The sequence below is a fragment of the Pungitius pungitius genome, chromosome 5 (genome assembly GCF_949316345.1).
Source record: "Pungitius pungitius chromosome 5, fPunPun2.1, whole genome shotgun sequence".
NCBI classification, from domain to species: Eukaryota; Metazoa; Chordata; class Actinopteri; order Perciformes; family Gasterosteidae; genus Pungitius; species Pungitius pungitius.
This window is the reverse complement of record NC_084904.1, coordinates 11481799-11494086: the sequence shown is the minus strand read 5'-3', so window position 1 is coordinate 11494086 and position 12288 is coordinate 11481799. Positions and strand designations below refer to the sequence as shown.

The 12288-nt window shown below is 39.8% G+C and overlaps 2 protein-coding genes across 2 annotated transcripts; both read right to left on the bottom strand.

Moving 5' to 3' along the window:
• Positions 1-4157: 4157 nt before the first annotated feature.
• Positions 4158-7875, bottom strand: LOC134129097 (sodium- and chloride-dependent GABA transporter ine-like). The gene is made up of 6 exons (XM_062562599.1): positions 7775-7875; positions 7195-7335; positions 6990-7089; positions 6715-6815; positions 6459-6626; positions 4158-6115 (listed from the first exon to the last, which is right to left on the bottom strand). Exons 1-6 carry the CDS (start codon positions 7841-7843, stop codon positions 6005-6007), a joined length of 690 nt encoding a protein of 229 aa, XP_062418583.1. The 5' UTR covers positions 7844-7875; the 3' UTR covers positions 4158-6004.
• A 1820-nt stretch (positions 7876-9695) lies between these two features.
• Positions 9696-11615, bottom strand: LOC134129086 (sodium- and chloride-dependent GABA transporter ine-like). The gene is made up of 6 exons (XM_062562511.1): positions 11515-11615; positions 10935-11075; positions 10730-10829; positions 10455-10555; positions 10199-10366; positions 9696-9855 (listed from the first exon to the last, which is right to left on the bottom strand). The coding sequence occupies exons 1-6, from the start codon at positions 11581-11583 to the stop codon at positions 9745-9747; spliced, it is 690 nt and encodes a 229-aa protein (XP_062418495.1). The 5' UTR covers positions 11584-11615; the 3' UTR covers positions 9696-9744.
• Between the last annotated feature and the right edge of the window lie 673 nt (positions 11616-12288).

The window sequence follows — 12288 nt, the reverse complement described above, 5'->3', positions numbered from 1 at the left end:
CAAAAGATATAACGCTTACAGGAGGAACCACATAACTGAGTTGTAACAAATTAATTTAATGTATTGAGAGTGGTAAGAAGAAGAAGAAGAAGAAGAGGAAGAAGAAAGAAAGTGTCCTTTATTAATCCCCTTGGGGAAATGATTCTCTGCATTTAACCCATCCCACGCCGAGGGAGCAGTGTGCTGCCGTTAAGGCAGTTTAGGGGTCAAGTGTTTTGCTCAGGGACACCTAGATACGGGACAAGGTTTGAACCTTCAACCCTGCCGTAAGCAGCGCACCCCCCTCTACTCTATGCTCCATGACTACCAGTAATAACAGCAGTGGATATAATAGAGTGTTAATGATGGTAAAAGGCATTGATGAGGTCAGTAATAAAAATAGATAATAATAATTACCAGAGTAGTAGGTGTCAGGCAGGGCGAGGGGAGGACTGTGACCTGGATCCATGGAGACCTGCAAGCTCTAAAGAGAAAGGGAGAGAATCCCCAAATGCTCACAGGGGAGCACGCCAGTTGTTCGTGCTCTTTTTCAAAAGCAGTTGTTGTTGTGATGCTTTATGTATGTGGAGCAGCGATGATCAGTGGATTTTGTTGGATCACAGCACAATTACCCTCCGTTCGAGATAAGGTCAGGCGAGATCTGCTCCAATGTGCAGTGCAGCTGTTGGTTTAACCCTTTCTCTGACACACATAAACATCCTCACTGCCCACAACAGGCGTTAGACAGTGACCCGTTATTTAGGCTCACAAACACTTCTCCCCTCTGCCACGCAGAATTACTTATTTACTGCCCTTTCCAGCTGCCCCGTCTGTGGCATATTGATCAACAAGAACTCCCCAGCGCTAATTTAGGGGCCATGATGCAATCCGTCATGAGAGAAGCAGGAGGAGGGTATTGATTAACGCACAGTCGTGCTCGGGGCGCTGCAGCAGCACCGCTCCACGACAGGGGGTCTAATTAACTTCCACAGCTCTTAGGGCCCTGCATTGAGATTCGTCTCTCGCACACATATTTTCTCTCCAGCTCTGCAGCGTTGACCACACTGAGACTGCAGATGTGATTGGGTTCCCTGTGCAGTCATCAGTCACTGATACTAGTGTTGCTGGTAGGCAGTTTACTGTGTATTGAAACCCTGACTTAAAGAACATGTCTCAATAGTCCATATTAATTGCTGATAGCATATTTTTACATTCAATACATTATCAAAAAGCAAATCATACAGCAAAAGTAAGTGAGAATATCATGGGCCACATTGTTCTTAATACAGTCATTCTAGCCAAATCTACATTTGGATGTATTACACTGGAACACATTTCAGTGCTTGATTTCTTGCGCTAAACTTTTTTGTGACAAAATCATTTATGGTCTTCAACAAAATAATTGAGCAAATAATTATAACGATGTGAAAAATGATAAACACTATGATAATAAGAATGTTAGTAACGGTACTTTTCATCCCAAATATTCTCTACAAAAACATTCAACACGAGCAGAATATTTTATTAAATTAAAAAGACATTACGTGCTGATATAATAACAATAGGACCATTAATAATAATACAATGACAGAAATTGCTAATTTTCGGTCCAAATAAAAAGATAAATGTATGCTAAATAAAAAATATCACTAGAAAATGCATTTCCTGCTGAAAATGCGTTGGAATGCAAGCTGAAAATAATTTGAAAAAGTTGCTTAAAGTACAGAAATGAAAGAAGCTGAAAGTATTCTAAACATTGCGGAAAGAATAGAAACAGCTGAAATACATTTAAAAATGGCTGAAAACACAGAAATAATAAAAGCTGAAATAATCAAAATAGGAAAAGCTGAGAATTAAAAAATACATTTTTTGTAGTAATATAAGGTTTAGTCCTAAAGTTGTAATTGTGGTACTAGCAGCAGTAGAAGAAGTAAGTACTAGTTTCACTAGTATTTGAAAGCAATTGTGGTGTACCTATTGTTGAGGTACAGATAATCATTGAGGCTTTTATTTTGAAATAATGGAATTGGGTGGGGGGGGTTTGGGAGACAGAATGTTTGTTATTCAAAGCAAATGGACTTGGTAAAATAGATTTGTACAGCGCTCTTCTAGTCTTCTGACCACTCAAAGCACCTTAACACTACATAACATCATTCACCCATTCACACACCAATGACAGGACCTACCACACACAGTGGCGCCTGCCCAACCAGTAACTAACATTCACACACTGTAATCACAGCTAGAGGAACAATGCTGGGATTAAGCGTCTTGCCCAAGGACACATTGACATGCAGGTTAGCCGGGCCTGGGATCAGACCAACAACCCTCTGATTGGAGGACGGCCGCCCGCGCTCCCCACTCACCCACAGTCGCCCTAAGCTAAGAAAACTAAAGTTATTAATTGATGGGCCTCATCAAACATTACAGTAAGAATTCCCTCCATTGGGTTGAAATACTAGTAGTACTAGTAATATTAGTAGTAGTAAAAGTCATTTTAGTAATAATACCAGTTGAAATACTAGAAGTACTACTAGAAGTACTCGAAATATTAGTAGTGGTTGTAGTACTATTTGAAAGCGCAAAAAGTATTTAACGAAACAGCTGAATCCTAAGCTTCATGTTTAAATAACATAATCATTGCAGCTTTTATTTTGAAATGATGGTATTGGGGGAGTGGGTGGGCGGGTTGAGAGACAGTATATATTATTTAATAGGCCTCATCAAACATTACAGTAAGAACTCCCTCCATGGGGGTTTGAAATGATGAGAGAAGGAGGTCATGTCAGGCTGCACTAATCAGCTAATTAGGATCAGCTGTGAGTCACAGAAAGAGCCCCAGCTCGTTGGCACGGCAACGGAGCAGCTGCTGTTAGCCCACAGACAGTTACTGAGAACCCACACCTCAAACAAATGCTTCCTGGAGCAAAACTATTTGGAGTAGCCAAAAAATAATGACATTTTGAGAGACACAAGACTCTACCGAACGTTTGAGTGTAGTTTTTATGTCTCTATGTGTTTTAAAACTGCTCTACCAACAGTTTACAAAACATGGACCTTCTTTTGTTGTCTGATTTTGTCCTCACTCTGAGTGCACTGTAAATTCGAAAGAAACCCCAAAACTAGTGAAACATAATTAGTGATTATGAAAAAAGTATAATAGATATCAACAAGCTGTTTTTTTATGAAATTGTTAAGACTTGTGTCAACATTTTAAAGTTTAAATGGTGTCTCTAGCTGAAAGATTGGAAAAGCTGAAAAAGTTGAAAGTTGAAGAAGTTTTGAAAGGATTTGAAAATTTAATCCATTGGAAACCATGTTAAAAAGGTTGATGTTTTTAATTTATATTAATTCAATTATAAGAGCTAAAAAGCTGAAAAGTCATAGCACCCCTCTCCTGAAGGAGCTGAACATTTTAATATTTGAATGGTCTTAATAGCTGAAAGTGTGAAGGAGTTGAAACGTGCGGCGGAAGAAATAGTAGAAGAATAAGTTGATTAAAGAAAAGAAGAACAATACTTGGAATGCTTGAAGCATTCCAACTAAATATCAATATTCAGAGACTACATGAATTTTAGAACAGGAGGTTATTTGATCATCTTATAACATTAATTTAAAAAAAAGGCTGCACTGCTGATTTTGTTGTGAATGATATTTAAATTAGATTTAAAAACCATCAAGGCAATACGAGTCTGGGCCATTAAGAGATTTAAAAACAAGTAAAGGATCTTTGAAAGTATACTTTGTGTAAAACAAGTGTAAACAAATAAACCAGTGTTAGTGTTTGTTGCAATGCTGCCACCCAGTGACTCTCTGGGGTCAAATCCCCACAGTTGAACCCTGATAAAAGTGCTGGGATGAGAAAACAGCAAGTGTGTTTAACACAAAACATGACAAAACACGTTGGAGTTTTAAATAAAAAAAATTAAAGTCTTGCCTTTTAAAGTATACAGTGTGTCCAAACCTTTAACTGGTACTGTAATGTATATAAAAAAATAATAATATGATGTGTGCTGACCATGTTCACTATTACAATGTGTGCGTGTAACACAACTATGCAGTCACTAAGAACTGTAACAAATAACATCATTGCACACATTTTAAATTACAAAGGGTTATTTAAAATGAGAGTTGAACCGGTCTTGTTTCATGTATTAGCTAAATTCTGCAGATTTCTATTCAAGCACAGTGCAGCAGCAAATCATTTAAAACAGAATGTTTTCACGAAAGGCACTTGAGGCAAGTAACATTTAGTCTGTGATGGTTTTCAAAAACTTTTCAAAATTTTAACCCTCTGGTCACTTATTTAACTTAACGTAAGTTTCCTCCACAAATATGAAGACAGATACATAAATGCATTTTCATCTTTTAAAGGCGTGATACAGTGTAAATGGTGACCATCATTATTGAGAAAAGTATTAACTGGTTCCTGCACATTTTTATTTAATCAGAACCTGAATGACGGTTTGTTTGATTTGTTCCCTGGTAAGACAAAAACGTCTCAAACGATTTATGTCACAAGTATTTTGTCTACATAATATAATTACCCAAATCTTACACTTTAACTTACATCCAACACTGACTGAAACTGTTCTCGAAACTTGATCTGGTACCATCTTGGTAAAACCACAACATTGAGTCATTCATTTAAAAAATACAAAAAGGCCATACCCAACACCAGATAACTAAGTTAAAGAGTTTAAATAAGTTGTAAGTATAAGGCGACATTAAAAATATCTCAAAATCTTGTGAGTTGCTCGCACCAAGGTTCAAAATGATGCCAAAACCAGTCCTCAACCATGTGACCATGTAACATTACGCAACCTTTGCAGCAAATTGCATTGAAAAACTTACGCACGATAAATATGAAACTATTCAAGTGCATGTAAGACATGTACGTCTGTAATTCCGAAAAATAAATTGTATTTATCAGGTTGTGTGTATGCTTTCAGTTTTTAATTGAACATCTCTTGTTATGTGTGTTCACTCCAAGGCTGTTCAGCGAGATTGAAACGCTAAATATAATAAACCACTTAGGTTTTGTTGTCTACACGTCCCTTCTGTTCAGGCTGAAGCACAATCTGTGTCAGAGGATAGAAGCTGGGTCTCCATCAGGATGGATGTGCAGAACACCTGGAACTGCTTCTCCAAACTGAGACAGTCGGGCCACGCAGCTGCTTCTCCAAACTGAGACAGTCGGGCCACGCAGAGGTCAAAACTAATGATGCGTTCAGGCGGCTCACATCAATCGTCCAGTTTGCACTGGCAGCTGCCCCCAAATTGGGGATAATGTGTAAAATACGGTGGAGAACTAGAATAGATAGCTCTGTTTCAACAGGCAGACAACTAGCAACAGTGTTAAAGGGTAACACATGTAAGATAAGTATATACAAGCCTTTACTGTACTAATTTATCTTGTTATGTCTTGGAATTAAGAAATCATCAACAGTGAGGAGGTTTTGTTTAGGTTCTACACAAAGCTTGTTTTTTTCATTCTACAATTCCCGGTACTGACCGCCAAAACATAGCAAGTTCTCACCTTACAAATAGAAGAGGATTGCCTGAAGGCTAGATTAAACAAAACACTTTTAGGGGTCTAAAGGCAACAGAGATAAATGGTTGTGGACACAATCTGAGGCCAAAGGCTGCATTCCCCTGCTGCATGTGGAGGTTTAGTTCTCTTCAGCCCTTTTGTGACATATTAGACTTGGTCTGCAAGGATTTGGTCTAAAGATACATTTTCACCTTTATCATAGATAGATAATATTCTCTAGAAAACATTACTGAATATAGCAGGCATTTTCTACTGAAGAATCAATCAAATTAATCTTAATTTATATCTTTGGTTTGAAAGAACAACTTTGTGAGTCTCAAATAAAGAATTATTGTTTTATGCAATAGATTACATTGCATAAAACAATAATTCAAACAAAACCATACCTTCTATTGAATAGAAGGTATGGTTTTGTTCCATCACTCAACAGTCTCTCTGATTTGAACCCTTTCACAGGAGACTCACAACTTGTCAGGCCACTAAAGTCAACATGGTTTCCAGCGCTGGGTTCTCTAGGTTTTGATCCGGCAGAGACCCGTCAGCATTCAGGTCGATTGTGGGAATCATGGCTGTTTTAAGTCTCTGAAGGTTACAGAAAGTAACAAAATTTTGAAGCACACCTTTAAAAAAAAAAAATCTATAGAGCCAAGTCACAAAGAGACTAAATTGGGCTATAATATCTACTATTATGTACACGTTCATGAGTGTTTTCTGTCTTTATTCTAGTAAACACATCAAGGTTGACATTTTTAGTTTTATAGTTTTAGCGTGAAATTTGTTGATTGCTGTTGATGTCACATTCACATCAGCCTCAGACTCACCTTCACATTGTGATGATGGTTACAAACACTAAGACTAGTGTCACTGTATCCAAAGAGCTATCCGCGTCTTTCATTTATTAGTCTGAATAACGACTTGTGCTCACCAGGAGAAGTGATCCTTTGTGTCTATTGATCTCTTGAATGGCTCCGAGTGGGATCCAGACGATGGAGACCAGGGAGACGCACCAGCCCACACCTTCGGCCCAGCCTGGGTACGAGTACTCCCCGTAGTGAGCGGGGGTGTAGTAGACGATGCTGGAGATCAGTATGCACTATGAAGGAAAAAAGATCGTCTTCAAATTTGATTTGATAACCATTCTGAATAATATTATCGTAAAGGTAATCCACTTTAAACCTCACCAGCACCAATAGAGGAGAGAGAAGCAGCCAACACACTCGAAAATAGATGTTTGGATTTTTTCCTTGCATCCTCTTGACCATGAAGGAAAGCCGTGGAACACCTGATGGAAAAAGACAAGGGCTGACTAAACACTTGAGAATACATTCATTTCTTGCTATTGTGGATATGAGATGAGAAGATGTTTATAATTCATTTTGAATCACTACCCAGCCAGAGCAAAATTCTAAAACTATAAATTCTTGGTTGGAATTTATGAGCGTTGTGTGGATCTTACCAAAGATCCAGCATACAGCAACAACTTCGAAGAAAGCCAGGAACACAAGTGAGACCACAGCAGTGTAGTGGTCCATCAGTTGAAACACATAGATGCCTCCCTGAGAGGGAGAGAGACAAAAAGGACTAGTCTCGAGTGACACAACTGTTGCCACATGAAAGCTACCAAATGTCCTAAGATGTGGTAGTTTAATAAAACACTGTACCTTGGTTACATGAGGAATTCCCAGGATGAAGCCAATGATGCACATGACCATGGTGAGCAGCTCCTCTCTCTTTAAGAAGCGCAGAACTTGGGGCCCAAACTCATCTTTTATGAAGGTTATTGCCACCTCAACTGTAGCGAACTGCAACACACAGGACACACATGCTGCATTTTAGAAGTAATCATTGTGTTAAATGTCCTTTTCTGTTATGCCGGAGACATTTTGGTATCTTTTTTTTGGCTGCAATTATGAGGCCGTGCAAAGAGCTGCGTAACTATGAGCTAAATATAGAATATTATAGTTTAATGTATCAGTAGAAATAAAGGGGGAAAAACTAATCACAGTCATTTTAATGTGATTTATATTTAGCATTTATGTTGTATGACGTCGGTGAGTAATCATGTCAATGGCCAAAATGTAGAAACATATTAACACGTGGCTAGTTTGGATGGAGGAAAGGAACCATTGATGTTTTTATTACTTAACGAATGTAGTCAAAGCAATTACAGAAGATTCTCACCACTTTGATTGGCCATTTCTCTGTAGCTGTTTTACAATATTTAGTGTTACAAATGTTTACCTGGCTGTCCAGTCCCAGACAGAGAAGCATAAAGAAGAACAGAGGGGCCCACAGCTGAAAGACAGGCATGGTGGAGAGGACTTCTGGGTACACAACGAACACCAAACCAGGACCTGAAACATGATAAACTTGAGCTTAATTATTAATGACGGCATTGAGCGGAGAAAGATTGGGTGTAGATTAGGTTTAACTTAATACGAAATGTATACAGTGAAGCTCATACTTTGCATTATAGTTTAACACTTGATGTATAGCATGCCACAAATCTAAAAGTCAGACATTTAAACATACTGCCATGGTAATGCATTCTGTTACTGCAAATTAAAACCCGGTAATCCACTTGCAGTCTAGAGGTTATTGTGCTGAGACCTAAACACTGATTTAGAGATTTAGAGATATTGCTTTTGAGAAGAATACAGAAAATACAGTGCTTACAGGTCTACAAGTGAAACATTGTCCTTTGGAAAGAAATCAGCAAAACATGTTTTTGGGGAGGGTCAGGTGAGTTCCCTCTCAGGAAACTCGAGCTGCGTGAAAACGCTGTGGGAACGCCTCTGCGTGACCGCGTCAGGAAGCACGTGTGAAATCTAACCAATGGCGAGCTGGTACGTCATAGGCGGGCGACGCCAGGACCAGGACGCTATAAAGGGACCCGAAAGGCAAGACCATTCATCTCTGTGCCTTCATCTAGTGCGTGTGAAGCTTGACTAGTATAATGGCTGAGCGGTTTGTCCAGTGTACCCTCCCTTGCACCAGTTTTATTACGGGCAGGGACTCGCACACTTTGTGTGTCGTCTGCTTGGGCGTGGCGCTCCCGTCTCTGTCGTCGAGTCCTCTTCGACGAGAATGTAGTTGAGTAAATCAGGTTCTACAACTATACCTAATCCTTCATCCCATAAAAATGATGAAAAAAGGTCATTTGCTTGAAAGAAACTGTGAAAGCTAAAGCATCCTTCATAGAGTCCATTTTAGGTGTTTTCTCCTACTGCAAAAGCTTTGAAAGTAACACAAATGGTCAAAACGTAGTTGAGTGAATCAGGTTCTAAAACTATACCTATTCCTCAATACCATAATGAAAATGATGAAAAAAGGTCATTTGCTTGATAGAAACATTGTAAGCTAAAGCATTCTTTATAGAGTCCGTTTTAGCTGTTTTCTCATTCTGCAAAAGCTTTAAAAGTAACAAAAATTGTCAAAACGTAGTTGAGTGAATCAGGTTCTAAAACTATACCTAATCCTTCATACCACAATGAAAATGATGAAAAAAGGTCATTTGCTTGATAGAAACAGTGTAAGCTAAAGCATTCTTCATAGAGTCCGTTTTAGCTTTTTTCTCCTTCTGCAAAATCTATGAAAGTAACAAAAATGGTCAAAACGTAGTTGAGTGAATCAGGTTCTACAACTATACCTAATCCCTCATACCATAATGAAAATGATGAAAAAAGGTCATTTTCTTGATAGAAACAGTGTAAGCTAAAGCATTCTTCATAGAGTTGTGAGGATCGCAGGTGGATCTCGCGGAGGATTCCGGTACGGCAGAGGCACTTTCCCGTCCCTTTACCGCGGGACCCAGGCTCTCGGCGCGGCGGCTTGCTCCACCGACGCCGCTCTCACGATCCTCCAGCTCCGAGGAGCTGGATGTGGTGAGCATGGAGGCAGCGGAGGCTGAGGACGTCGAGGCGCCTCATTCCCCCGCCGCCGCCCAAGAACTGCTGGAGGTCCTCACTCGAGCCGCTGATAAACTTATTATCAGCTGGCCGGCGGATAGGCAGCAGCCTACTACGTCTGGTAAGCTGCATGAACGGTTTCTGCCGTCCCGTAGAGTTCATTCGCGCCGGTGCTTTCCGTTACATTGCATAAAACAATAATTCAAACAAAACCATACCTTCTATTGAATAGAAGGTATGGTTTTGTTCCATCACTCAACAGTCTCTCTGATTTGAACCCTTTCACAGGAGACTCACAACTTGTCAGGCCACTAAAGTCAACATGGTTTCCAGCGCTGGGTTCTCTAGGTTTTGATCCGGCAGAGACCCGTCAGCATTCAGGTCGATTGTGGGAATCATGGCTGTTTTAAGTCTCTGAGGGTTACAGAAAGTAACAAAATTTTGAAGCACACCTTTAAAAAAAAAAAATCTATAGAGCCAAGTCACAAAGAGACTAAATTGGGCTATAATATCTACTATTATGTACACGTTCATGAGTGTTTTCTGTCTTTATTCTAGTAAACACATCAAGGTTGACATTTTTAGTTTTATAGTTTTAGCGTGAAATTTGTTGATTGCTGTTGATGTCACATTCACATCAGCCTCAGACTCACCTTCACATTGTGATGATGGTTACAAACACTAAGACTAGTGTCACTGTATCCAAAGAGCTATCCGCGTCTTTCATTTATTAGTCTGAATAACGACTTGTGCTCACCAGGAGAAGTGATCCTTTGTGTCTATTGATCTCTTGAATGGCTCCGAGTGGGATCCAGACGATGGAGACCAGGGAGACGCACCAGCCCACACCTTCGGCCCAGCCTGGGTACGAGTACTCCCCGTAGTGAGCGGGGGTGTAGTAGACGATGCTGGAGATCAGTATGCACTATGAAGGAAAAAGGATCGTCTTCAAATTTGATTTGATAACCATTCTGAATAATATTATCGTAAAGGTAATCCACTTTAAACCTCACCAGCACCAATAGAGGAGAGAGAAGCAGCCAACACACTCGAAAATAGATGTTTGGATTTTTTCCTTGCATCCTCTTGACCATGAAGGAAAGCCGTGGAACACCTGATGGAAAAAGACAAGGGCTGACTAAACACTTGAGAATACATTCATTTCTTGCTATTGTGGATATGAGATGAGAAGATGTTTATAATTCATTTTGAATCACTACCCAGCCAGAGCAAAATTCTAAAACTATAAATTCTTGGTTGGAATTTATGAGCGTTGTGTGGATCTTACCAAAGATCCAGCATACAGCAACAACTTCGAAGAAAGCCAGGAACACAAGTGAGACCACAGCAGTGTAGTGGTCCATCAGTTGAAACACATAGATGCCTCCCTGAGAGGGAGAGAGACAAAAAGGACTAGTCTCGAGTGACACAACTGTTGCCACATGAAAGCTACCAAATGTCCTAAGATGTGGTAGTTTAATAAAACACTGTACCTTGGTTACATGAGGAATTCCCAGGATGAAGCCAATGATGCACATGACCATGGTGAGCAGCTCCTCTCTCTTTAAGAAGCGCAGAACTTGGGGCCCAAACTCATCTTTTATGAAGGTTATTGCCACCTCAACTGTAGCGAACTGCAACACACAGGACACACATGCTGCATTTTAGAAGTAATCATTGTGTTAAATGTCCTTTTCTGTTATGCCGGAGACATTTTGGTATCTTTTTTTTGGCTGCAATTATGAGGCCGTGCAAAGAGCTGCGTAACTATGAGCTAAATATAGAATATTATAGTTTAATGTATCAGTAGAAATAAAGGGGGAAAAACTAATCACAGTCATTTTAATGTGATTTATATTTAGCATTTATGTTGTATGACGTCGGTGAGTAATCATGTCAATGGCCAAAATGTAGAAACATATTAACACGTGGCTAGTTTGGATGGAGGAAAGGAACCATTGATGTTTTTATTACTTAACGAATGTAGTCAAAGCAATTACAGAAGATTCTCACCACTTTGATTGGCCATTTCTCTGTAGCTGTTTTACAATATTTAGTGTTACAAATGTTTACCTGGCTGTCCAGTCCCAGACAGAGAAGCATAAAGAAGAACAGAGGGGCCCACAGCTGAAAGACAGGCATGGTGGAGAGGACTTCTGGGTACACAACGAACACCAAACCAGGACCTGAAACATGATAAACTTGAGCTTAATTATTAATGACGGCATTGAGCGGAGAAAGATTGGGTGTAGATTAGGTTTAACTTAATACGAAATGTATACAGTGAAGCTCATACTTTGCATTATAGTTTAACACTTGATGTATAGCATGCCACAAATCTAAAAGTCAGACATTTAAACATACTGCCATGGTAATGCATTCTGTTACTGCAAATTAAAACCCGGTAATCCACTTGCAGTCTAGAGGTTATTGTGCTGAGACCTAAACACTGATTTAGAGATTTAGAGATATTGCTTTTGAGAAGAATACAGAAAATACAGTGCTTACAGGTCTACAAGTGAAACATTGTCCTTTGGAAAGAAATCAGCAAAACATGTTTTTGGGGAGGGTCAGGTGAGTTCCCTCTCAGGAAACTCGAGCTGCGTGAAAACGCTGTGGGAACGCCTCTGCGTGACCGCGTCAGGAAGCACGTGTGAAATCTAACCAATGGCGAGCTGGTACGTCATAGGCGGGCGACGCCAGGACCAGGACGCTATAAAGGGACCCGAAAGGCAAGACCATTCATCTCTGTGCCTTCATCTAGTGCGTGTGAAGCTTGACTAGTATAATGGCTGAGCGGTTTGTCCAGTGTACCCTCCCTTGCACCAGTTTTATTACGGGCAGGGA

Bases quoted from the DNA above. Each gene is read 5' to 3' on its own strand.
- LOC134129097 (XM_062562599.1), bottom strand. From the start codon at position 7,843: ATGCCTGTCTTTCAGCTGTGGGCCCCTCTGTTCTTCTTTATGCTTCTC. The intron at 7,336-7,774 runs GTAAACATTTGT...TGTGTGTTGCAG, and splicing joins GTCTGGGACTGGACAGCCAG to TTCGCTACAGTTGAGGTGGC. The intron at 6,627-6,714 runs GTGAGGTTTAAA...TTTCCTTCATAG, and splicing joins TCTCTCCTCTATTGGTGCTG to TGCATACTGATCTCCAGCAT.
- LOC134129086 (XM_062562511.1), bottom strand. From the start codon at position 11,583: ATGCCTGTCTTTCAGCTGTGGGCCCCTCTGTTCTTCTTTATGCTTCTC. The intron at 10,367-10,454 runs GTGAGGTTTAAA...TTTCCTTCATAG, and splicing joins TCTCTCCTCTATTGGTGCTG to TGCATACTGATCTCCAGCAT. The intron at 9,856-10,198 runs GTGAGCACAAGT...TGTAACCCTCAG, and splicing joins ACAAAGGATCACTTCTCCTG to AGACTTAAAACAGCCATGAT.